The following is a 26,718-nucleotide window of genomic DNA, read 5'->3' on the forward strand; positions in this document are numbered from 1 at the left end:
TTCGTGTCCTCTCCTCGCTCTTCTTAACTCTCCCTTTAGGTCCTTCCTGGCTAACTTGTAACTCTCAAGTGCCCTAACTGAGCCTTCATGTCTCATCCTAACATAAGCCGCCTCCTTCCTCTTGACAAGTGCTTCAACTTCCTTAGTAACATAGAGACCCCCCCCCCCCCATTACATAACATAATACTCTTGCTAATCTTGAGCATTTGGCTGATTGTGGGTATGTTGTTGCCCTGATACTTGTCAAGCATTGCATCTTGGAAGCGGCTTCAGAGACATTTTGACCATGCAAGACACGTGGCATGCACCATTGACGTAAAATCCATCTGCACAGCAATGACAAAAATGAGGCATTTTGGTTTGATGGATTGTTTACTGGATTTTTTTTTCTTTGTATTTTGTAACAGGCATAATGATAAAAATGGTCACTACGAGCTCTGTTGGCAAACTGTAAAGGATATTAAAGCCATGCTAATTAGTTGCATGGATCAATGGCTGACATTGTTCTTGGGTAGGGAGTCATTTGGAATGACTTGACCCATTGACTGAAGCCATTCATTTGTAAATGTTCTTACTTGACAGCTATATTTGTATGGGAAAATGCAGTGAATCATGTCTGACCACTAAACGTAAAGAAAAAAGTAAAATTTGGCACTTGTGGAGTACATGTTCAAAACAAATGAGCTATTTCGAAGTCTGAAGCCAGCACAGAAGTGTTTTAAAATAAATTTAGGGTACCCAATTCATTTTTTCCAATTAAGTGGCAATTTAACGTGGCCAATCCACCTAGCCTGCACATCTGTGTTGTGGGGGCGAAAACCATGCAAACAAGGAGAGAATGTGCAAACTGCACATGGACTGTGACCCAGAGCCGGAATCGAACCTGGGACCTCGGCGCTGTGAGGCAGCAGTACTACTGTGCCACTGTGCTGCCCTTCCAGCATATATAAGTTGCAGGCTAATTACTTTAATAGCATACAGCTATATAAAAGGACAGATTTTTAAGGGGTTAGTTTTATTTTGAGGGCAAATTGAGGATATGTTCTCGTAAAATATATTTGTAGTTCATAATGTTCACTTGGCTAATTAATGTTCATATAAAACTGCTGATTTACAGTCCAGCTACAACCTAATTTATTTATCTGTCTTGCCAATGACTGGGAGGTCAGTTGTGCTATCCAAGTATGGCCTAGTAATAAGGGACATAATGGTGTCAATTTACCTGGATATTGATAAAGATGCACTCGACAGCAGTGTGTACTTGTGTAGCACCTTTCAAGTAGGAAAACATTGCAAGACGTTTCACTGGAGTTTTATCAGAGAAAATTGACTGTCAAGACCATAAGACATAAGAGCAGAATTCGGCCACTTGCCCATCGAGTCTGCTCCGCCATTCAATCATGGCTGATATTTTCTCATCCCCCATTCTCCTGCCTTCTCACCATAACCCCGGTCCCCTTATTAATCAAGAACCTATCTATCTCTGTCTTAAAGACACACAATAATTTGGCCTCCACAGCCTTCTGCGACAAAGAGTTCCACAGATTCACCACCCTCTGGCTTAAAGAATTCCTCCTCATCTCTGTTTTAAAGGATCATCCCTTTAGTCTGAGATTGTGTTCTCTTGGTTCTAAGTTAATTATGAGATTGACTAAAAAACGTGGTGAATGAGAATGTCTCAGTTCAAGTAAAAGGTGGGAAGCTTTTGAGAGCTTGAGTTCTGGGCGTGACTGCAAATGGAGGGAAGAAAGAAATCAGAGATGCTGAGGAGGTTCGAATTGGATGAATCCAATATTTCCAGATGATTAAGGTTTAAGGTGGTTAATTGAAATAGGAGTTAGACCTTGGAGGAAAGCATTAGAAGACCTTTTTTTAATGAGATGTGAACACCTTTGGCAAGGCCAGCACTCTGCCTATCTCTAATTGCCCTTGAAGATGGTGAGTAGTTTGTGAACCAGGGATCAACATTGGCCAGTGAGTGCAGGCGTGGTAGCTGAACGGTATTTGGTGTGAGTCAGTATATGGGCAGCAGGATGATCTGAGGGCAATGGAGGGTGCCAGATAGAAGGCTGGTCATGAACACATCAGGGAAATGAGGTCCAGTTATGTGAGCGGCTCATGATGTTGAATCCAAATAGATACCTAATTTAGTAATCAAAAGCATAAACAGTGTTTTCTGAACTAGATCCGGCATCATTTTCACATTTTCAAGTGTGGTACGCACACACTTGGATTTTAATTGTATCAGAGAGATGAAGCCTGCCAAGTTTCTGCATGTCCTACAAAGCTCATTTCCGAAAAACAGATTTTCAAAACCATCAATTTGGGTCAGGAAATCAACAGTTGTCATGCTGTTTTTGCCACCCAGTTGAGTGCCAAATATCATTGTTATGGGTTATTCACCCAACTAAAAGTCTTTCACACGAGGGGTAAGAATGACTTAAGTGTTGATAACATGTGCTGACGTATTGCAAGAAGCTTGATTCATGAGCAAACTCATTTTACACTTCAACTATTAAAATGCTACAACGATGAGAATGATTGAATGCATTGCAGTATGAAAATTGAAAATCACTTATTGTCATGAGTAGGCTTCAATGAAGTTACTGTGAAAAGCCCCTAGTCGCCACATTCCGGCACCTGTCCGGGGAGGCTGATACGGGAATCGAACCGTGCTGCTGGCCTGCTTGGTCTGCTTTAAAAGCCAGCGATTTAGCCCAGTGAGCTAAATCAGCCCCTTCAGTATGTTGCATGACTCACTAACTTCTCCGGTGTTCTTTCAGATTAGATATTAAACAGAATCCAGATGGACTCTCCAGATCCCATCAGACTATTGCCAAAAGCAGGGGACTTATCTCTGCTGTCCCCATCCTACAATCAACATCAGAAAGACATTAACTGGTCATTGTCACATCACTACAGTATTTGTTGGAGCTTGCTGTGCTAAATTGGCTGCAACATTTCCAACATTATAGCAGCAATTGCATTTCACAAAGTACTTGATTGGCTGAAAAGCAATTTGTGATGTCCTGAGCTTGTGAAAGATTGAGTTTGAAACGTCCGTTTCCTGTTTTCAAGTAATTACAGAAGCTTGCATCTGAGGAAGAGCCTTGGTGGCCCATTATGCTAGCATGACAACTGTTGATTTCCTGATTAAAATTGATGGTTTGAAGATCTGTTTTTCGGAAATGAGCTTTGGAGGATATTCAGAAACCTGGCAGACTTCATTTCGGAGTAACTGATACGATCAAAAATAAATCTAAATGTATATTTACTTCCTATAGATGAAACTTTATTTGGATTAAAAGATGTTCACAAACTGGATGGTGGTCTTGCTTAAAGCTTATGTAAGTGGCATCTCCATTTACTTGTAAATGTGTTAATTGTGAATTTTCTTTGAAATTGCAGAGGTCAGATCCACAGCTCCTTGCCCAGTTCTACTATGCAGACGAAGAGCTAAATCAGGTTGCAGCTGAACTGGATAGCTTAGATGGACGGAAAGACCCACAAAGATGTACGCTGCTGGTCAACCAGTTCCGTTCCTGCCAGGTAATTGTGACAGTCACACCATTTTTTACATTAAAATATATTGCTGTCGGGGTTATTAAAGTCATAATCTTAACTTTATACAGTATCATTTCTAAGTCTCACACCATCATCACTTGGGGCATATATCATACTATTTGGGCTCTGGTTCAATATCCTGTAATTCTCTACAGCAAAGTGGGAGTTGCTTCACTTTATGGATGGCAGTCTTGTCACCACCATAAGAGCATCTATGGATGGGCATTGTTTTAACAGCGATACCCACAGCCTGAAAAATATGTATTTTAAAGTAGTGACCTTTAATTAACCTGCTTGAATGCTGTGTAGTGGCTTGAAATTGTACAAGCTACATAATTTAAGTAACAATTATTAATGGAAAGTTTGTGAAAACTAACTTGTTTCCTGTATAATCCCAAATATTAATTCAGTTATGAAATGTATGTTAATTAGAATTGCATGAAAATAGTTTGGGTCGTAATAGTTGGCTTTGCACAACTCCTGTCTTTTCTTCAAAAAAAAAACCCTCCTGGTTCCCTGTTTGACATGATTGGAAACACATATATTCTGGAATAAGTAGAAAGCATAAATATGGGCAGCACGGTAGCACAGTGGTTAGCACTGTTCACATCACTAAGGACCCGGGTTCAATTCCCGGCTTGGGTCGCTGTCTGTGCAGAGTCTGCACGTTCTCACTGACTGCGTGGGTTTCCTCTGGTTTCCTTCCACAGTCGGAAGGTGTGCCGGTTAGGTGAATTGGACATTCTGAATTCTCCCTCCATGTACCTGAACAGACATCGGAGTGTGGCGACTAGGGTATTTTCACCGTAACTTCATTACAGTCTTGATGAAGTGACACTAATTAAGATTATTAAACACTCGTTGGAAAAACCTATCTGGACACACTTTGGAGAAAATCTGTCTGTATGTGACTCCCAGACCCATGGCTGCGTGCATGACTCTTAATTGTCCTCTGAAATTACCGAGCAAGCTATTCAGTTGAAAGGGATGAACAATAAATGATGCCTTTGCTAATGGCACCCATGCCCTGTGAATGTATTTTTAAAAATTATTCATTAGTGTGGTTCAGCTTTGAAACAGATTAATGTTTCTGTCCAGTGCGTGTTGGTACAGACATATTGTGCTGTTTTAGGTGCAAATCGTGCATGGATTTTTGAACTATGGATGGCTCAGCATCCATCATAACTAACTGGTTAATACAGTCATGGTTTGGATTTCTGCCAAGCTTCTGCAACTTCTAGCAAATAAAAGATTGTACCTTCCAATTAAATGACTGTTTTAACAATGTGTGAATTTGTTTTTCAAGTGAGTCATTAATTCTTTTAAGTGCCAGTGCCCAGGGTTATAGACGTGTAGCTGAAAGTTGTACAGTGGATTTTGGTGCTGTATGAATGCTGACTGGAAACCTATTTTTCTTTTTTGTTTTAAAATTCAGTAAAAATAACTAGCCGTGACTTGATCCAAGTTGTAATTTGAATTAAGTTTTTTTTGAATGCTAGGAGCATACTGGCATAATTTCTATCCATGGTAACCAAAACCCTTCAAGTCACAACAATGCAGTATTTAGGAATGCTGGCTTCATTCTTTTCGTGTCTTCCTGATTTTGACGGTTGATCAGTTTGTTTTTGGCATTAAGCGCCTACGTCGCAAGTATTTTGGATCAACTATGGCTCTTTCCTAATTAATATTCTACCGAAAGGTTTCTCGTGTAGCTGCTATGAAAATTCTTCACCCACCACAAGTCCTAAAAATGTTGTCAGAAAAATTATCACATCGATCCCAACAAACCTCGTGCTCATTCCTTCTCCCAAGCAAAAAAAGTGGATCTTCCCTGACCGTTGTACATTCTTCACTCCCAAGTGTACAGCAGAGTCTGCACGTTCTCCCTGTGTCTGCGTGGGTTTCCTCCCGGGTGCTCCGGTTTCCTCCCACAAGTCCCGAAAGACGTGCTGTCAGGTGAATTGAACATTCTGAATTCTCCCTCTTGTGTACCTGTGATGTGGAGATGCTGGCGTTGGACTGGGGTGAGCACAGTAGGACAGTTGGTAGGATTTTGGAAGCCCAGGCCAGATGGTGGGGGATGAATGTAATGCAACGTGAATCCCAAGTCCCAGTTGAGGCCGTACTCGTGTGCGGAACTTGGCTATAAGTTTTTTCTTGGCGATTCTGCGTTGTCGCGCGTCCTGAAGGCCATCTTGGAGAACGCTTACCTGGAGATCAGAGGCTGAATGCCCTTGACTGCTGAAGTGTTCCCTGACTGGAAGGGAACATTCCTGCCTGATGATTGTCGTGTGATGTCCGTTCATCCGTTGTCACAGCGTCTGCATGGTCTCGCCAATGGGAGATTGCACCCCCACTACTTGCCTTCAAACAACCGCGCAACCTCAAACAAACCATTGTTTGCAGCAAACTACCCAGCCTTCAGAACAGCGATCACGACACCACCCAACCCTGCCATGGCAATCTCTGCCAGACGTGCCGGATCATTGACACGGATAACACCACCCACCAGATACGCGGTACATACTCATGCAACTCGGCCAACGTTGTCTACCTCATACGCTACAGGAAAGGCTGTCCCGAAGCGTGGTACATTGGCGAGACCATGCAGCCGCTGTGACAATGAATGAACGGATATCGCGTGACAATCACCAGGCAGGAATGTTCGTTTCCAGTCGGAGAACACTTCAGCCGTCAAGGGCATTCAGCCTCTGATCTCCGGATAAGCGTTCTCCAAGGCGGCCTTCGGGACGCGCGACAAGGCAAAATTGCCGAGCAGAAACTTGTAGCCAAGTTCCGCACACATGAGTACGGCCTCAACCGGGACCTGGGATTCATGTCGCATAACATTCATCCCCCACCATCTGGCCTGGGCTTGCGAAATCCTACCAACTGTCCTGGCTTGAGACAATTCACACCTGTAACCTGGGGCTACCCCTATCTCTGGATCTGAGGGTAGCACGGTGGCCTAGTGGTTAGCACAACCGCCTCACGGCGCTGAGGTCCCAGGTTCGATCCTGGCTCTGGGTCACTGTCCGTGTGGAGTTTGCAAGTTCTCCCCGTGTCTGCGTGGGTTTCGCCCCCACAACCCAAAAATGTGCAGAGTAGGTGGATTGGCCACGCTAAATTGCCCCTTAATTGGAAAAAATAATTGGCTAATCTAAATTAAAAAAAAAAAAATCTCTGGATCTGTAAAAATTTAACTACCTGAAAAATGCTCGCATTCTAAGCATTATCTGGCATCTTTGAATTTGTCTATATACATATTTCTGGAACATACTCTTCATTCACCTGAGGAAGGAGCAGTGCTCTGAAAGCTAGTGTTTGAAACAAACCTGTTGGACTTTAACCTGGTGTTGTAAGACTTCTGACTGTGTACCTGAACAGGTGCTGGAGTATGGTGACTAGGGGATTTTCACAGTAACTTCATTGCAGTGTTAACGTAAGTCTACTTGTGACTATAATAAAGATGAGATCACAAGTCGGTCTCTTTTTTTTTTCCTCTTATTTTTGTATTCCCTCACCCCCACCATATTTATGCTTTCCACTTTCTAAAGACTGGAGCATAATTTCTATAAGTAAGATGGGCTCTTTCAGGATTCCGATTACTAAGCAAAATCCCTCCATTCAAAAGGATCCAGTGATTATTGAACAACTTGAAATGTTTGTCACTGGTCTGATTAGTAAATTTGTGGATGACACCAAGGTTGGTGGAGTGGCAGTGTTGAGGATTGTCAGAGGATACAACAGGACATAGGTTGGAGACTTGGGCAGAGAAATGGCAAATGGAGTTTAATCCGGACAAATGTGAGGTAATGCATTTTGGTAGGTCTAACAGAGAGGGGAAATATACCGTAAATGGCAAAACACTTTTAAGAATATAGAAAGTTCGAGAGATCTGAGAGTGCAGGTCCACAGATCTTTGAAGGTGGCAACACGTGGACAAGGTAGTCAAGTCAAGGACTGGGCATAGAGTATAAAAACTGGCAATCATACTACAGTTGTATAGAATGTTGGGAAGGCCGCGCTTGGAATATTGTGCACATTTCTGGTCGCCACACTGCCAGAAGGATGTGGAGGTTTTGGAGAAGGTGCGGAGGAGGTTTACCAGGATGTTGTCTGGTCTGAAGGGTTTTAGCTGTGTGGAGAGGCTGAATAGACTCGGGACTATTTTCATTAGAAAGAGGGAGGTTGAGGTTGAGGACCTGATAGAGGTCTACAAGATTGAGATGTGGATGGAAATGGAAATCGCTTATTATCATGAGTAGGCTTCAATGAAGTTACTGTGAAAAGCCCCTAGTCGCCACATTCCGGCGCCTGTCCGGGGAGGCTGGTACGGGAATCGAACCGTGCTGCTGGTCTGCTTTAAAAGCCAGCGATTTAGCCCAGTGAGCGGATGGGCAGGCACTCTCCCAGGACCGTGGGACAAGGTTTAGAAACACGCTCCAAAAAGCAGAAACCTCGAGCTAGATTGCGTTTAAAATTGTTAGTGGCTAATGTACATTGGATCAATAGTAGAAAATGTGTTTATTGATGGTATAACATTTTAAAATTGACTTGTTTTGACATTGCAAGAATTCCCTTTTGCCTCGGTAAGTGGTTAACTTTGGTAGAGTATGACTTTGTTGACTGTTATTTAGTTCTTTTTGATTTTCAGAGAGAAAAATGAGTCAATGAAAGCATATTTACCTGTTTGAATGGATTTCAGATAGATCTGCAGTATTGAATGGAAACGGGGACTGTAGGACTGGAAGTGTTTATTAATGTTATTAGATTAGCAACATTTAAGTCTGAAAACCAACATGGCAAGTCGTGAAATTGCATATGCCGGAAGAAAAATTACCATAAAAGTTGCTTGATTATCGAACAGCTCCGTTGCTTCAATAATCTTCAGAGAAGGCAATCAGTTTATCCACACTAATCTGTTAAGTTCTGATAACATCAAGCTCCTCTGGAATGGACAATTAAAATAGCTCAGATGCCCAAAGCATTAAAAAAATAGCTTTGGTCAGTGTATTTCCTGCCTTTTAAATTTTCCATACTGTACTGATGGTATTGTTCCAAAAATTAGATGATGTAGCATTGCGCCCTCCTGCTTTGTGATTAAAATATGTTGAAGCAATAAAGTATTCTCCATAGTTGCTGCCTTGTAATCCTCCATCTCTGCACAATTATGCTCCATAGTTGCTGCCTTATAATCCTCTACCCCTGCACAATTTAAAGAACTTTGATTTATACAATAATTCCAGACATCGGGTGTTCCAAAGCACATTTCAGCAAAGAGGTACTTTTGAAGTGTCATTGTTGTAATGAAGGCACAGTACTTGGAATACTGATAATCTGGAAACAACTAGTTAGTCTTGATTCTTGAAGGTTTCAAAGTACCCAACCTGATACTTTAACATGTACTGAAACATTGATTGATCTGCTATATTTGCCAACTTTTTAAGCAGGACTTGTTCTGTGATGATGGCAGTTCCTGAACTAAACTTCTGTTAACAAATTATTTAAATATTTTATCTGCAAAGTGCCTTTCGCACCAATGGCAGCCGGTGACTAGTGGTGTGCCGCAGGGGTCGGTGCTAGGACCATAACTTTGCACAATATACATAACTACCTGGAAGAAGGAACTGAAAGCACTGTTGCTAAGTTTGCAGATGGTACAAAGATCTGTAAAGGGGCAGGTAGTATTGAGGAAGCGGGAGGGGGCACTGAAGGACTTGGACAGGCTAGGAGAGTGGGCAAAGAAGTGGCAGATGGAATACAATGTGGAAAAGGGTGAGGTTATGCACTTCGGAAGGAGAAATGGAGGCATAGACTATTTTCTAAGTGGGGAACTGCTTAGGAAATGAGAAGTACAAAGGTACTTCAGAGTCCTTGTTTAAAATTACCTTAAGGTTAATGTGCAGGTTCAGTCGGCAGTTAGGAAGGCAAATTCAATGTAACTTTTCATGTCGAGAGGGCTAGGAAACAAGAGCAGGGGTGTACTTCTCAGTCTATAAAAGGCTCTGGTCAGACCCCATTTGGAGTACTGAGAGTAGTTTTGGGCCCCATAATCTAAGGAAAGATGTGCTGGCCTTGGAAAGGGTCCAGAGGAGGTTCACAAGACTGATCCTTGGAATGAAGAACTTGTTGTATGAAATGAGGATTCTGGGTCTGTACACGTTGGAGCTTAGAAGTATGAGGGGGGATCTTATTGCAGCTTACAGGATACTGTCTGGCCTGGATATAGTCGACGTGGAGAGGATGTTTCCACTTGTAGGAAAAACTAGAAGCAGACGACACAATCTCAGACTAAAGGGACAACCCTTTAAAACTGAGATGAGGAGGAATTTCTTCAGCTAGAGGGTGGGGAATCTGGGGAACTCTTTGCCACAGAAGGTTGTGGAGGCCAAAATCACTGTCTTTAAAACAGAGATAGATAGATTTTTGATCAATAAGGGGATCGGGTTATGGGGAGACGGCAGGAGAATGGGGATGAGAATATATCAGCCATGATTGAATGGCGAAGCAGACTCAATGGGCCGAGTGGTCTAATTCTGCTCCTATGTCTCATGGTCTTGTGCAATTTAAGAAGTTAAGAGGAGCTAATAACTTAATTTTTTGGTAGGATGGGTTAAATTCTGGCGGTCACATTTATTGGCCATCCAAGAAGGTTTTGGTTGACCTTGATTTTGAACTGCAGCAATCCTTGTGGCAGTGGTATATCTGCACTCGCAGCGAATAGCAACTCGTAGGATTATGACCATGCCAGTGGCGGTATATTTTCAAGGCGGGTTGGTGTGTGGTTTGGAGAGAAAATTCAAGGTGGTGTGATTCCATGATATTGCTACTTCGGTTATTTTAGTGTAGAAGTCATGGAGGTGGGCAGTGTTAAAGGGAGAGAGGGGGTGGGGCATCGAGGGGGGGTATGGAAGATGGGGTGGGGGATGGAAGATAAGTTATCAGTTCTGCCATTACAAGTATAGACAGTGCAATAGGCTCCGAAATAGATTGATATGGAGATGCCGGCATTGGACTGGGGTGGGCACAGTAAGAAGTCCACAACACAGGTTTGTTTGGAGTCACTAGTTTTTGAAGTGCAGCTCCTTCATCAGGTGAATGAAGAGGTGGATTCCATAAACACATATATAGACAAAGTCAATGATGCAAGATGATACTTTGAATGTGAGTGTTTGCAGGTAATTAAGTCTTTGCAGGCCAAGACTGTAAAGACTTAATTCTGGGCTTCTTACCCGTCCATATAAGAGCAGCTGTCAATTTATTAATCTTAATAAAGAAGGATCTGGGCAGGAAAATGGGGATGCATTGAAAAATAAATAACAATCAAGAGAGTATGTTCATTCAATCTTGCCCGCCAAAGATCGAGGAAGGTTGTTCCACCTCTAGGTCCAATTGTTACACAATTGATCAGGCTTTAATAATTCAACTTGTGAAGTGGAGCCCAATTGTGGGCCATCATAACCAAGTAACAAAACGTCGTATTAGAGAGGTGGAAGGGTAGCATGCCTAAATGGGCTCGCCTTCCAGGACGGTTGACTGGGAAACATTCACTCTTACCAAGATTCGATTTGGAGCCAGTGAAGGAGCCAGATTAATACCCCTCCATTGATTAGAAGCCCTCAAGGCTATAAGAGAGCGGCTCTATTGACAGGGCAAATAAAAGCGGAGAAAGTGGGCAGCCCTGTTAGTGCCCCTATTCAAGGGGCAGTGTTCGGAGTGTAAAATGTTTGCATGAACGCTGCTCGTAGAGGCATTGTTTCACAAGCTGCCCCAGGAGGCAAATTTATGACCGAATCCAAAACTCTGAGAATATCAAATAAATAGTCCCATTCTACCCTGTCGAATGCTTTCTCCGTGTTGAACGATACCTCCCCTCTGGCTCCGTTACAGGGGAGGGGGAAAGAATAGCATTCAAAAGGTGACGTATATTCACCGATAACTGACAGCCCTTTACAAAACCTTTTTAATCCTCCGAAATTATACTTGGAAGATGAGTCTCCAACCAGAGCGCCAGTTAGCAACTTCGCATCTGTGTTTAAAAGCGATGGGTTGGTATGAACTGCACTTGGTCGGGTCCTTGGTGTAAAGAAGCAGAGGCTTGTGTAAGAGTCGGAGGCAATGGACCGGAGGATCGGGAGTCATTAAACGTATCTAACAACAAAAATGTGAGCTGTTTCAAGAGCTTCTTATAAAATTCAAAGGGGACACAATCCTGACCAGAGGCCTTGCCAGCCTGCATCAACCCAATGTATATTTAAGGTCTTGTCGGGGCGTAACGGGGAGTCCCACTCCCAGCTTGTCTGCATCAACAGTTGGGATGGACAAGCCATCCAGAAAATCTGCTTGATCGACTCGTCCACCGGAGGCTCAGATTTATGTAGGTCGCCATAAAATGATTCTGAAGCCACGTTGACCTGAGAAGGGATAAAACCAAGGTTGTCACCCAGGTGAAATATCTGAGGGATCTGACTGGAGGCTGCCTGGTGAGCCAGAAGACGATTGGCTGCCTCCCCGTATTCGTACAAAGTTCCCCTGGAGTGCTGTATCTGACGGACTGCCTTATTGGTGGTCAGTTGCTCAAATTTGGGTCTGCAGGATTTTCCTACTTGGGTATAGCTCTGGAGTAGGATTGAGCGAGTACTCGTGGTCACTTCCAAAATGGAGTCCGCCAGCCTCTGCTGCTTGAACGTCTTTAGCACTTGTGTGCTATAAGGAATAATTTATCTTCTCTTTCACACACACCCCCCCACCCCCGGATAACCGGAAGAGCCTCCCACAACGTGGAGATTGGGGGGGGGGGGGGGGGGGGGGGGAGATATGTGCTGGGGGCGGCTGCCTCCAACAGGCCAAAGTGTGGGGCGTGGTCGGATTCAATTGCTGAGTACTCAGCTGCTATTACCGAAGGAAGGAGAGCCCTATGTAAAACAAAAAATATCAAGATGACGTGTGAGCATTGCAGACATGACAAAAAATGGAAAATCCTTGCCCCCCCCCCCCCCCCCCCCCCCCCCCCCCACCACGGCCGATCTGAGTCATTAAAGAACATAAAACCTTGGCCACCCCTGATGGGACAAAAAGATAAATTTACTGAAGTTTTTTTCAATTAAGGGGCAATTTCGTGTGGCCATTTACTGTGGCCAATCTACCCTGCACATCTTTGTTGTGAGATAGCTGAGAATGTGCAAACTCCACACGGATAGTCGGTGCTGTGATAACCACTGTGCCATCGTGCTGCCTAAGATTTGGATTTGGAACGATCCAATTTGGGGTCCAAAACATAGCTCAGGTCGCCTCCTAAAATACGATAATGTGAGTCGAGGTTGGGGAGGGAAGCTAACAGGATTAATGAAATTTGTGTTGTCCCAGTTTGGGTTCGGGCATAAATGTTGACCAGAACTACAGGAGTGTTCGATATGGAGCAGCAAACAACTCCATATCAACCATTGGGGTCAGCCACAATCTGGGAAGAAGACAACTGGACTCTATAACTAATCGCTGTGCCCCCTAGCTCTGCTATAGAAACTGGACTGAAAAACTTGCCCAGCTGAACCCAACCTTTGTGTAGCCTGATCCGATCCTTGATATGTAAATGTGGTTCCTGCCACACAGAAAAATCAGATTTTAAGGTCTTAAGATGAGCAAATGCTCTCGACTGTTTTACAGGGTCATCCAAACCCCCAACATTGCAAGTAATCAGTCGGATTGGCGGTCCCACCCCTCAGACTGAAGTTAGCCATTCCCAAGGAGAGTTATTAAACAAAGCACAAAAGATACAGCAAAGGTGGCCACTGAGCCAAGTTAGATGACTGCATAGAGAGATGAGCAGACACAGTCCGCAAACTAAAACTGACCCCCCCCCCCCCCCATCCCACAGATGCCATTACAGTTGAGCACAACCTCACCCAAAAGTAAATAGAGCAATGGCAAACAATAACTCAACCTAACGCCTACGATTAACAAGACATGACTAAATACAAACTCTTAAGTTGATTTTTTAAAATATTGCTTTGAGCGGTAGAAAACCCTCCAATACCACTCCCTTTAAGTAATACACCTTGTTAGCAGGGAGGCTCCCAGCTGAAGATTAAAAATTGTTAAATTTACAACGTCACCAGTGGCAGCGAAAAGCCGTACCAGATAAAAATGAAAAGAGAAAAGGAAAAATAGGTTACTATAAGGAACAAACATCACAAATCACTTGTATAACTCACGGCATCAAGAGTTCCTTCAATGCAACAAACTTGAAAAGAAACCCAAATGCCTGTTCACAGAGCCAAAAAACAGATCAAATAGAGCACAACTTGTGCTTTTGGACAAAGGAGTCAGCATCGTCTTGCAAGTCAAAAAAGTAGTCTTTTTTTCTTGGAACGTTACTCGAAGGCGAGCTGGATAAATCATCCTGAACTTTACTCCGCTCTTGTACAGGATGGATTTCACTCTATTAGAGGTGGCTCTTTTCTTAGTTAAGTGCGTACTCGTGCCCTGGTGCAGCCTAATAGTGTCTTTCCCATACACCGTTCCCTTACCCGTCAAAAAACCAACTCCTCTTTAAAACTGAGATCTTGCAATCACAGCACAAGGAGGATCTCTCGCGCGAGTCTTAGGTCGAAGTGAGCAGGGTCGAGGTGATCCTATCACCTATGGTCTGACGATGCTGTTTCCATGTCCTTAATTGTAGCTCCGTGAGCTTCGACTGTCCTGATAGCTTCAAGAACTAAATGAATGGTCAAGGCCGCCTCAAGTGATCTTTTAAGATCCGCCAACTTTATCGGTGCTTATCGAACTCCACTGCCTAGATTTTGGAAAAGCTTCAACCATTAGTGAAGTGGCTGGAGAAGAATCTACCTCCGCCATCTTATCACCAGTTGATCCTTGAGAGGCTTCAGATTCTGTCAATGAAATTCAGACCAATCTTTTTTGGTTTTGCTTCTCTTGGGCAGTTCAGTGGGGAGCGAATTCTAACAGTTAAATTTCAGGATTTTCCCAAGAGGTTAGGGACCCGTGGCACCAGGAAAATGGGTAAAAAGTTCAGGTTTCCAGCAGGGACCCCCCCTCCGTGCGGGTCTTGCCCCACGGTCGTGTGGCGATGTTCACGCCCCGCGGGCCTGTGGAGACATTCACGACAATTCAGCCTCTTGCCATTCCTCTTCTTACCCAGTCAACATTCTTTATATTTTTCCTTGATGCTGTTTCTTGTGAATTTATCAAGTTGTTCAGCTCAACCACCACCTGTGGTGAGTTGTGCATTCTAACCTCTCTCCGGGTCACAGGTTCCTCCTGATTCGTCAATTTGAGTAATTATGTCCACCCTGTTAAACTCTTCCACCTTTTTGAAGTTTCAATCTTCGTATTTCTAGGGCAAAGAGCCCCAGCCTGTTCAATATTTCCAAACTTCTTAGTTCAGGTACAATCAGCGTAAATCTTTGCACCTTTTTCATTGTCTCGCTATCCTTTTGTATAATATACAGACCAGCACTGTTCACAACGCACCCAGGTCTGGTCCAACCAAGGTTTTATGAAGTTTAACACGGTTGCACTGTTTTTTAATTCTGTCCCTCTGGCAATAAACCTCAGTGCTTTATTATTTTTGAAATGAAATTGAAAATCGCTTATTGTCACGAGTAGGCTTCAATGAAGTTACTGTGAAAAGCCCCTAGTCGCCACATTCCGACGCCTGTCCGGGGAGGCTGGTACGGGAATCGAACGTGCTGCTGGCCTGCCTTGGTCTGCTTTAAAAGCCAGCGATTTAGCCCAGTGAGCTAAACCAGTCCTAATAATAATAATAATAATAGCTTATTGTCACGAGTAGGCTTCAATGAAGTGACTGTGAAAAGCCCCTAGTCGCCGCATTCCGGCGCCTGTTCGGGGAGGCTGGTACGGGAATTGAACCCACACTGCTGGCATTGTTCTGTATTACAAGCCAGCGATTTAGGCCACTGTGCTAAACTAGCCCCTAGTTGCTCATGGCCTTTTTAATTTGTGCCCTGACACGATGAGCTGCACTGACATGAAGTGTGCAATGTTGTTCATGGCTGAATGAGGCCATCATGTAGCATGCAAATAGACAAATGATAACATTTAAAAAATCAGAAGGATACCATTAATTGGAACCTGTGTATTATTTAATAGAATTTGATAATGTCTCTGATGTCTATTTAAGCAGGCGTTAATATATTCTGGAATGTTCTCCCTCCCTCCCTCCCTTGTTTTTCAAAAAATTAGGACAATGTGTTGAATATAATCAACCAGATCATGCAGGAATGCATTCCAAATGAACGAGCAAACCGGGATTTCTGTGTCAAGTTTCCAGAGGAAATACGGCATGATAATCTGGGAGGGCAGCTTTGGTTTGGAGCCGAGGTAAGTTGTTTCCTTAAATTCATCTCTTGATAGTTAAATGTCAGTAAAACATCCTGGCTCATGCGTACAAAAATAATTTTGTCGAGAAACTTTCCACATAAACAGTAAAATCCGAATGATTTAACTGGGGGATCAGCCCACAGGTTTGTGTTAGGTGGAGCTTGGTGATAGCCAAGGAGGCCTGTTCCCATGTGAATACTTTTCTATATAATCCAATATGCCTACAAACAACGTCATTATCAAAAATCACATTCAAATGCAAAACTAAACGCAGTGAAGCAGTAAGTGTGTGGAAAAAGTCTTCATTCACTTTGTTCCAGTTATACCATGGCCTGACCTTGTAAAATATCTCGAGCTTTTCCATTGATAAATGTTGGGCGTTAGCTCCAGAAATAAATCCAAAATCTTTTTCTACTTGGGCGAGCGGGTAGGTGTTTATTGTACTCTTCAGGGTACTCTGCTTCCATGGGCTCCTCCTTGTGTAAAACACACTGCGTCTATGTTTCATTATCTGATGGGTCTGTCATGTAGTGGACGGCATCATCTGCCTCTGGGAGACTGTGATGTCAAATGATGGCTTGCCCAGCCCTTTATGACTTTGCACTCTTGTGTGCTCCAACGCTGCTATTGCTCAGGCAAGGCTAATCCAGATTTACCAGTGTGGAATTTAAGTTTATCATGGACATTGTTCTATTAGATTTGCTATTCCGCCTGCGGAATAGTTGACCGCTTCAATGCAAGCGGAATTTCACGCTATCCAAGTTTGACTCATTGCGATTTCATTGTTATCTAGTTATCTAATGATTAAGCCAACAGCTAATAATAATTGGTGATCACAACTAAGAACACTAGATTGGAGCAGGAGTAAACCATACAACCCGTTGTGCCTGGCCCACCGTTCAGTACGATCATGACTGATCTTTGGCCTCAACTCCACTTTGACCTGCTCCCCATATACCTTGATTCCCTGAAAGACCAAAAGTCTATTCCACCCATAAATCTGGTTAGTGATGGCACATCCACAGTCGTGGGCCTTGGTAGAGTGCTCTTTCCAAGCGTCGGTGTGGACTTGATTGGCCAAAAGCCTCCTGCATTGTTGGAATTATATAATTCTATGCTGATCCAGAAAACTCTCAAAACCTTTACTTCTCGACCACTCTTGCTAATTTGTTTGTTTTAGTTTTTATAAGAGATTTAAGTCCCTCACAATTATTACGTTGGCTTTGTTGAATGCTCTGATCATTTCTTGTTTAATGCTCTCTCCACTGGTATAACTACTGTAATGGGGGGGGGGGGGCTATAAAATATTCCCACCTGCTTTTTCTGATTCTTTCTATTCTATTTAAAAAAAACAACTTTTTATTCTCCACATTTTCATCAAACAACAACTAAAGAAAAAGAAACACAATAACAATCCCCCAAAAACAACAACCCCCTCAATATACATTCCGGTACATCCATTTGTGCATTCCAGGTAAAAGGTAACAACAAAACAGTGAAACGGTCAACCCCTACCCCAGTGTTCAATGGCAACAAGTCCCAAATGTGCATAATAATCCCCATGAATTGTAGAATCCCCTGCTTCGTTCCCCTTCAGCTCAAATTCCACCTTCTCAAGGGTCCCCCTGCCATGCCAAGGCACAGGGTGGAGAAGCTGACCTCCATCCCAACAGGACCCACTTCTGGGCAATCAGTGAGGCGAAGTCTAAAACAGCCCCGCTCAGGCCAGCCCAACACCTCAAAAATGGCCTCCAAGGGACCTGTTTCCAAGTCCATATGTAGTACCCCCGAGATGACTCTAAAGACCTCCCTCCAATACCTCTCCAGCTTCGGACAGGATCAAAACATATGTACGTGATTTGCAGGCACCTCCCTCACCGCTCACAGATATCTTCCACTCCCTTTAAGAGCCACCTTATCCTCGCCCTCGTGAGGTGCACCCTATAAAGAGAGAGAAAAAGAGAGAGAAAAAAATACAGCACAGAACAGGCCCTTCGGCCCACGATGTTGCGCCGAACCTTTGTCCTAGGTTAATCATAGAATTTTGGACAATTTGTCATGGCCAATCCACCCAACCTCCACATCTTTGGACTGTGGGAGGAAACCGGAGTACCCGGAGGAAACCCACGCAGTCACGGGGAGGATGTGCAGACTCCACACAGACAGTGACCCAAGTCGAAATCAAACTTGGGACCCTGGAGCTGTGAAGCAATTGTGCTATCCACAATGCTACCGTGCTGCCCTTAAGAAGTTAACCTACACTCCCTTATTCTACCCTAATCCAAGTACCTATCCAATAGCCGCTTGAAGGTCCATAAATTTTCCGACTCAACTACTACCACAGGCAGTGCATTCCATGCCCCCACTACTCTCTGGGTAAAGAACCTACCTCTGACATCCCCTCTATATCTTCCACCATTTATCTTAAATTTATGTCCCCTTGTAATGGTGTGTTCCACCCGGGGAAAAAGTCTCTGACTGTCTACTCTATCTATTCCCCTGATCATCTTATAAACCTCTATCAAGTCGCCCCTCATCCTTCTCCGTTCTAATGAGAAAAGGCCTAGCACCCTCAATGTTTCCTCGTATGACCTACTCTCCATTCCAGGCAACATCCTGGTAAATCTCCTTTGCACCTTTTCCAAAGCTTCCACATCCTTCCTAAAATGAGGTGACCAGAACTGCACACAGTACTCCAAATGTGGCCTGACCAAGGTTTTGTACAGCTGCATCATCACCTCACGGCTCTTAAATTCAATCCCTCTGCTAATGAACGCTAGCACACCATAGGCCTTCTTCACAGCTCTATCCACTTGAGTGGCAACTTTCAAAGAACAATGAACATAGACCCCAAGATCTCTCTGCTCCTCCACATTGCCAAGAACCCTACCATTAACCCTGTATTCCGCATTCAGATTTGTCCTTCCAAAATGGACAACCTCACACTTGTCAGGGTTAAACTCCATCTGCCACTTCTCAGCCCAGCTCTGCATTCTATCTATGTCTCTTTGAAGCCGACAACAGCCCTCCTCACTATCCACAACTCCACCAATCTTCGTATCATCTGCAAATTTACTGACCCACCCTTCAACTCCCTCATCCAAGTCGTTAATGAAAATCACAAACAGCAGAGGACCCAGAACTGATCCCTGCGGTACGCCACTGATAACTGGGCTCCAGGCTGAATATTTGCCATCCACCACAACTCTCTGTCTTCTATCGGTTAGCCAGTTTGTTATCCAACTGGCCAAATTTCCCACTATCCCATGCCTCTTTACTTTCTGCATAAGCCTACCATGGGGAACCTTATCAAATGCCTTACTAAAATCCATGTACACTACATCCACTGCTTTACCTTCATCCACATGCTTGGTCACCTCCTCAAAGAATTCAATAAGACTTGTAAGGCAAGATCTACCCCTCACAAATCCGTGCTGACTATCCCTAATCAAGCAATGCCTTTCCAGATGCTCAGAAATCCTATCCCTCAGTACCCTTTCCATTACTTTGCCTACCACCGAAGTAAGACTAACTGGCCTGTAATTCCCAGGGTTATCCCTATTCCCTTTTTTGAACAGGGGCACGACATTCGCCACTCTCCAATCCTCTGGTACCACCCCTGTTGACAGCGAGGACGAAAAGATCATTGCCAACGGCTCTGCAATTTCATTTCTTGCTTCCCATAGAATCCTTGGATATATCCCGTCAGGCCCGGGGGACTTGTCTATCCTCAAGTTTTTCAAAACGCGCAACACATCTTCCTTCCTGACAAGTATCTCCTCAAGCTTATCAGTCTGCTTCACGCTGTCCTCTCCAACAATATGGCCCCTCTCATTTGTAAATACTGAAGAAAAATACTTGTTCAAGACCTCTCCTATCTCTTCAGACTCAATACACAATCTCCCGCTACTGTCCTTAATCGGACCTACTCTCACTCTAGTCATTCTCATATTTCTCACGTATGTGTAAAAGGCCTTGGGGTTTTCCTTGATCCTACCCGCCAAAGATTTTTCATGCCCTCTCTTAGCTCTCCTAATCCCTTTCTTCAGTTCCCTCCTGGCTATCTTGTATCCCTCCAGCGCACTGTCTGAACCTTGTTTCTTCAGCCTTACATAAGTCTCCTTCTTCCTCTTAACAAGACATTCAACCTCTCTTGTCAACCATGGTTCCCTCACTCGACCATCTCTTCCCTGCCTGACAGGGACATACATATCAAAGACACGCAGTACCTGATCCTTGAACAAGTTCCACATTTCACTTGTGTCCTTCCCTGACAGCCTATGTTCCCAACTTCTGCACTTCAATTCTTGTCTGACAGCATTGTATTTACCCTTCCCCCAATTATAAACCTTGCCCTGTTGCTCGCACCTATCCCTCTCCATTACTAAAGTGAAAGTCACAGAATTGTGGTCACTACCTCCAAAATGCTCCCCCACTAACAAATCTATCACCTGCCCTGGTTCATTACCAAGTACTAAATCCAATATGGCCTCCCCTCTGGTCGGACAATCTACATACTGTGTTAGAAAAGCTTCCTGGACACACTGCACAAACACTACCCCATCCAAACTATTTGATCTAAAGAGTTTCCACTCAATGTTTGGGAAGTTGAAGTCGCCCATGACTACTACCCTGTGACTTCTGCACCTTTCCAAAATCTGTTTCCCAATCTGTTCCTCCACATCTCTGCTGCTATTGGGGGGCCTATAGAAAACTCCCAACAAGGTGACTGCTCCTTTCCTATTTCTAACTTCAACCCATATTACCTCAGTAGGCAGATCCCCCTCGAACTGCCTTTCTGCAGCTGTTATACTATCTCTAATTAACAATGCCACCCCCCCACCTCTTTTACCACCCTCCCTAATCTTGTTGACACATCTATAACCAGGGACCTCCAACAACCATTTCTGGCCCTCTTCTATCCAAGTTTCCGTGATGGCCACCACATCGTAGTCCCAAGTACCGATCCATGCCTTAAGTTCACCCACCTTATTCCTGATGCTTCTTGCATTAAAGTATACACACTTCAACCCATCTCCTTGCCTGCAAGTACTCTCCTTTGTCATTGTTACCTTCCCCACTGCATCACTACGTGCTTTGGCGTCCTGACTATCGTCTACCTTAGTTGCTGGACTACAGATCCGGTTCCCATTCCCCTGCCAAATTAGTTTAAACCCTCCCGAAGAGTACTAGAAAACCTCCCCCCCAGGATATTGGTGCCCCTCTGGTTCAGATGCAACCCGTCCTGCTTGTACAGGTCCCACCTTCCCCAGAATGCGTTCCAATTATCCAAATACCTGAAGCCCTCCCTCCTACACCATTCCTGCAGCCACGTGTTCAACTGCACTCTCTCCCTATTCCTAGCCTCGCTATCACGTGGCACCGGCAACAAACCAGAGATGACAACTCTGTCTGTCCTGGCCCTTAACTTCCAGCCTAACTCCCTAAACTTGTTTATTACCTCCACACCCTTTTTCCTACCTACATCGTTGGTACCAATGTGCACCACGACTTCTGGCTGCTCACCCTCCCCCTTCAGGATCCTGAAGACACGATCAGAGACATCCCTGGCCCTGGCACCCGGGAGGCAACATACCTTTCGGGAGTCTCGCTCGCGACCACAGAATCTCCTATCTATTCCCCTAACCATTGAATCTCCTATTACTATTGCTTTTCTATGCTCCCCCCTTCCCTTCTGAGCCCCAGAGCCAGACTCAGTGCCAGAGACCTGGCCGCTGGGGCCTTCTCCCGGTAGGTCATCCCCCCCAACAGCATCCAAAACGGTATACTTGTTTTGAAGGGGAATGGCCACGAGGGATCCCTGCACTGTCTGCCTGTTAGTTTTCTTTCCCCTGACTGTAACCCAGCTACTCTTGTCCAGTACCTTTGGTGTGGCTACCTCCCTGTAACTCTTCTCTATGACCCCCTCTGCCTCCCGGATGATCCGAAGTTCATCCAGCTCCAGTACCTTAACACGGTCTCTGAGGAGCTGGAGTTGGGTGCACTTCCCGCAGGTATAGTCAGCGGGGACACCAGTGGTATTCCTCACCACCCACATCCTACAGGAGGAGCATGCAACTGCCCTAGCCTCCATCCCCTCTTACTTTACAGAATTAGCTGCCCTGTGGACCAACTGGACCTCCGCCCTCTGGCTCTGCTCCCAGTCAGCTGTACTCTAAACTCCTGGTTCCCTTCACGCTTTTTGATAAATATAGGAAATTAAATGAAAGGAGTACCTTACTCCCTCCTCACCTAACTCCCTCAGTCACCAAACTCTCACTGTCGCACTCAAATGCCACAAGCTCAGCACTCCCTCAGTCACCAAACTCTCACTGTAGCACTCAAATGCCACAAGCTCAGCACTCCCTCAGTCACCAAACTCTCACTGTAGCACTCAAATGCCACAAGCTCAGCACTCAGTGACCTTCGGCTGTATCAGTCCCAACCTCGTACACGAGGTTCAGGTGTTCACCCTTCATAGCACCTCACATCACAGACCTTCTTCCAATACCTCTCCCAACTCTTCTTTCCAATTGGCCTTAATCCATTCCATGGACGCCCTGTCCTCCCAAATCTTCCCATAAATCGCCGACGCCACCCCCTTCTCCAAATCCCCCGCCGTCAATACCTCTTCCAACAATTAGGAGGCCGCACTATCGGGAATCTCGGAAATTCCTTCCTTGCAAAGTCTCAAGAGCAGCAGGTACCGAAACCCTTCCCCTTGCCCCAGTCCATACGTCTTCCCCAACTCTTCTAACTTCACAAAATGTCCCCCCAGGCACAGATCTTTTAATACCCTGATCCCACCCCCAACTCCAAAACCTCCCATTGAGCCTCCCCGGCTCAAAACTGATTCCCTCCAGCCATTTCCCCAAACCCAGCCCCAACATGAAGTGCTGCCTCCAAATCCTCAGCGTTGCCGCCACCACCACCACCAGACTCCCAGAGTACTTGCCCGGGGCCATCCAGTTCATATCGGGAAGGATCTTATCCCTTCCCCAGCAGCTCTGCCAACACCTTGGCAAAGTACTCAGTCGGCCTCGGTGCTCCATCCCTTCGGGCATACTCTCAATTCTTCAGTTCTGCCACCTGGACCTGTTTTCCAGGTCCTCCACCTTCGCTCAGTTCTTTGTTGGCCTCCACCACCCTCCACATCTCCTCACCCATTGAAGTGAACTGATTGTTATGTTGCGACAAGGCCTCCTCCACCCCCTTCAGCTTCTCTCCCTGCTCCCGCACCTCGGCCGATTTCTTTGACACCACCGCCTTCACTGGGACAATCGCCGCCTCCACCAATAACTGTGGTGATCACAAGTTAACTAGATGCAATACAACTGAGCAAACACTAGAGGGAGCACGGGAGAGCCATATAAATAGACCAGGACAGGAAGTGAGGACACACTTCACGGAAGGCAGAACTTGTAGCAGGACAGACACACCAGCTAGTAGCACTTGAGGTAGCCGTAGGTAAAGGTCTGAAGAGGGAACGAATTCACAATAAAGCATCTTCTCCACATTTGAGACTATGAGCTTTATTAAGACACGAGGAACAACACATGGTACCCAGGAGTGGCTTCAGACGCTTACTACAGGACAACTCAGTGGCAGACACAGAAAGAACAAAATGGCATGGAAATCTCCTACTGGACATTCGACTTGGGAAGACATCGCTGATGGGAGGAAGTGCCTTGGATTCACACTTCAGCTGGACACGACTGGAAATGTACGAAGTGTCTGGAAAATGTTTAAACAATGGTTCGATTTCGGTATCATAGCGTATGATGCAGAAGCAGCCTCAGACGAAATTAAAATAGCAATTCTCATCGAAGGACATGAAGCTACGAAAGTTTATAATGGATTTAAATACTCAAAAGGTGAAGACAGAAACAGCTTACAAACGATACTAAACAAATTTGAAGAGTACTGTAAGGAATTTGAACAGCAAGGCATGCTCAGAGGCCAAACTGCACAGAGACTGAGTGATGCAAAACTTTAAAAATCACGAAAAGAACAAGAAATCGCGAATGAAAAGTACAGATCAAAAAGAAGAAATAACATGAATTTTTCACAAAGCCAAAACGCTGAAATCCGCGAAAAAAATGGCGTCGGAGCACATTTTGCAGTCTCGGGCAAGCAAAAAACTACAAATTGCGTCTGCGCATGCGCCGGAACCGGAAGCCGCGCATGCGCAGTTAAAAAAAGGTCGCATTGCCGATCGTAATGCGCATGCGCACGCCGCGCATGCGCAGTCTAAAAAAGTTTTGGTCGCGGATCGTTATGCGCATGCGCAAGTCGCGCATGCGCAATGGACACAAAACCGCACAGTGAAGGAGGAAGGCCGATTTGCGCATGCGCAATTCATTCCTACGCGTGACGTCATGACGTCTGAGCATCCCGACCACGCCCACTTAAAAGGGAAATGCCCGAAAATTGAAAAAAAGACACTTAAAGTGGTAAAAACAAATTTTCTTGCCTCAGAACACAGAAAAACGCCTGAACTTAAACCAACAGTTAAAAACAACTCGCACAACACCCTGAAAAAAGCAGTCTGCACCACCCAAAGTGAAGAGAACGCAAAGAATTCCGAAACAACAAAAGATGATTTGTTTTTCGAAGATTACCTCTCAGACATGGCTGAGTCAGTCGGATATGCTTATCACAGCATCAGCGACACGGTCGCAAAGTTCAACACGAATCAACTCGTGGTAGAAGAATCCAACCAAGATGATTTGGTTTTCGAAGAATACTACTCAGACATAGCTGAGTCAGTCGGATATGCTAATCACAGCATCAGCGACACGGTCGCAAAGTTCAACACGAACCAACTCGTGGTAGAAGAAGCCAACCAAGATGATTTGGGTTTCAAAGAATACTACTCGGAGATGGCTGAGTTATTTGGATATGCTGATCACAGCATCAGCGACACCGTTGCAAAGCTCAACACGAATCTACTCGTGGTAGATGAATCCAACACCATGATGCCATGGCAGCTCGTCGATGCTTTGGATAACAGCAATACCCAAGATGAAGACGACGCCACACAGAGCACAGAAAGACTCCACAGAGCGAGCGATGACAGGCTCCACAGTGCGAGTGATGAAAGACTCCAACAGGGATGCAAGCAAACACTCCCTGGCGAACACCATGCATGAACAAGACCATGAAGGTAAACCCGCTGTATCTGAGCAACCGCAAGCAGACAATGAAAGTCTAACAAGCTCACATGAACAAGAAGAAGACAATGTACCTCTACCCACTGCATGCGAAAACAGTGACAAGGTGATCGCACTCGACGTACAGGATCACAGCGAGACTGACAGTTCTCAGCTTGTCTGTACAGAAGCACAGCGCGAAAACAGTGACAAGGTGATCACACTCGACGTACAGGATCACAGCGAGACTGACAGTTCTCAGCTTGTCTGTACAGAAGCACAGCGCGAAAACAGTGACAAGGTGATCACACTCGACGTACAGGATCACAGCGAGACTGACAGTTCTCAGCTTGTCTGTACAGAAGCACCGAGTCGGGCCACCCAACAGTCCAGAGAGACAACGCCGAAAGAAAACATGCAGATTTTGATTCCAGAAGAGGAGCACCTGGAGTCCAGAGAGACCACGCCAACAGAAACCATGCAGATTTTGACTCCAGAGGAGGAGCACCTGGAGTCCAGTGAGACAACATCAACAGAAATCATGAAGATTCTAACTCCAGAAGCGGAGCACCAAGAATCCAGAGACACCGCGTCAAATGAAATCGAGAAGAAGTTGACTCCAGAAGAGGAGCACCAAGAAAGCAAAGATGAGGAATCAAATCCTCCACAAATGATTGATGTCACCAGCACCGATGCAACATCAGATCATTCGCACCACTCTCGAGACGAAATGCTCAATGACTCAAATTATCCACACGGGACACTCAGAGTATAACAAGAAAAACAAAAGTCAAAAGAAGCACAGCAGAAACGAGAACAACAACAGCAAGAACAGAAGCAACATGAAGCGCGACTAGACCAACAACAATAGCAAGAAGCACAGCAGAAACGAGAACAACAACAGCAAGAACAAAAGCAACATGAAGCGCGACAAGACAAACAACAAAGTCAGGCACAAAGATAGTGACAACGACAGAGACAGAAACAACAAGAACGGCAACGAAAACAACAAAGTCAGGAACAAAGATAGCGACAACACCAAAGAAAGAAACGACAAGAACAGCAACAAGAACGGCAACGAAAACTACAAAGTCAGGAACGACAGAAACAACAGCAATGAAACAACGACTTGTACACAATGGTACTACTCGGCACATGAAGGACAATGCCACAGCACACTGCAAAACGATGACAAGACTACAAACATGTCATGGGATGACAACGAATCGCACAAACTCACATCTGCTCCAGAACACGCAAGCACGCCAGCATCCAAGGCGGATGAGATAATAAATAAATACCACAAGCACAGAAAAAAGGCCATGCCAGTCAACATCAGTGATGTGACCATGCAAACAGCTCGGGATGACGCATTGGGTACTTAAAATAACAAGGAACACCAACAACATTCACAACGGAGTTGCAATATCAATATCACCACGTCATCAACAACAAAAAGAAAAAAAAACTGAACAAATTCATCAAGTTTGGACTCATAAATGTTTTATTAAGATTGGACTCATAAATACATTGGCTTTGTAAAAAAATATGCAATAGCACCATCACTTGTATAGATACGCATATCAAGTACCTGTTTTGTATAATTTTCTTTAACGATGTACAGACAATATGTAAAGGG

At 44.7% G+C, this 26,718-nt stretch overlaps 1 protein-coding gene across 5 annotated transcripts in view; it reads left to right on the forward strand.

Moving 5' to 3' along the window:
* zfyve28 (zinc finger, FYVE domain containing 28) overlaps window positions 1–26,718 on the forward strand; it is a 214,885-nt gene that overhangs the window by 72,483 nt on the left and 115,684 nt on the right. For all 5 annotated transcript variants that reach the window (XR_005461669.1, XR_005461670.1, XM_038805888.1 and 2 more), the window contains exons 2-3: window positions 3,409–3,549; window positions 15,790–15,927. Coding sequence is in view for 3 of the 5 variants with exons in the window: in XM_038805888.1 (XP_038661816.1) it covers window positions 3,409–3,549; window positions 15,790–15,927 (279 nt within the window). In the remaining 2 variants the exon portion in view is untranslated. The remainder of the gene's footprint in view (window positions 1–3,408; window positions 3,550–15,789; window positions 15,928–26,718) is intronic.

Source organism: Scyliorhinus canicula, chromosome 8 (genome assembly GCF_902713615.1).
Source record: "Scyliorhinus canicula chromosome 8, sScyCan1.1, whole genome shotgun sequence".
NCBI classification, from domain to species: domain Eukaryota; kingdom Metazoa; phylum Chordata; class Chondrichthyes; order Carcharhiniformes; family Scyliorhinidae; genus Scyliorhinus; species Scyliorhinus canicula.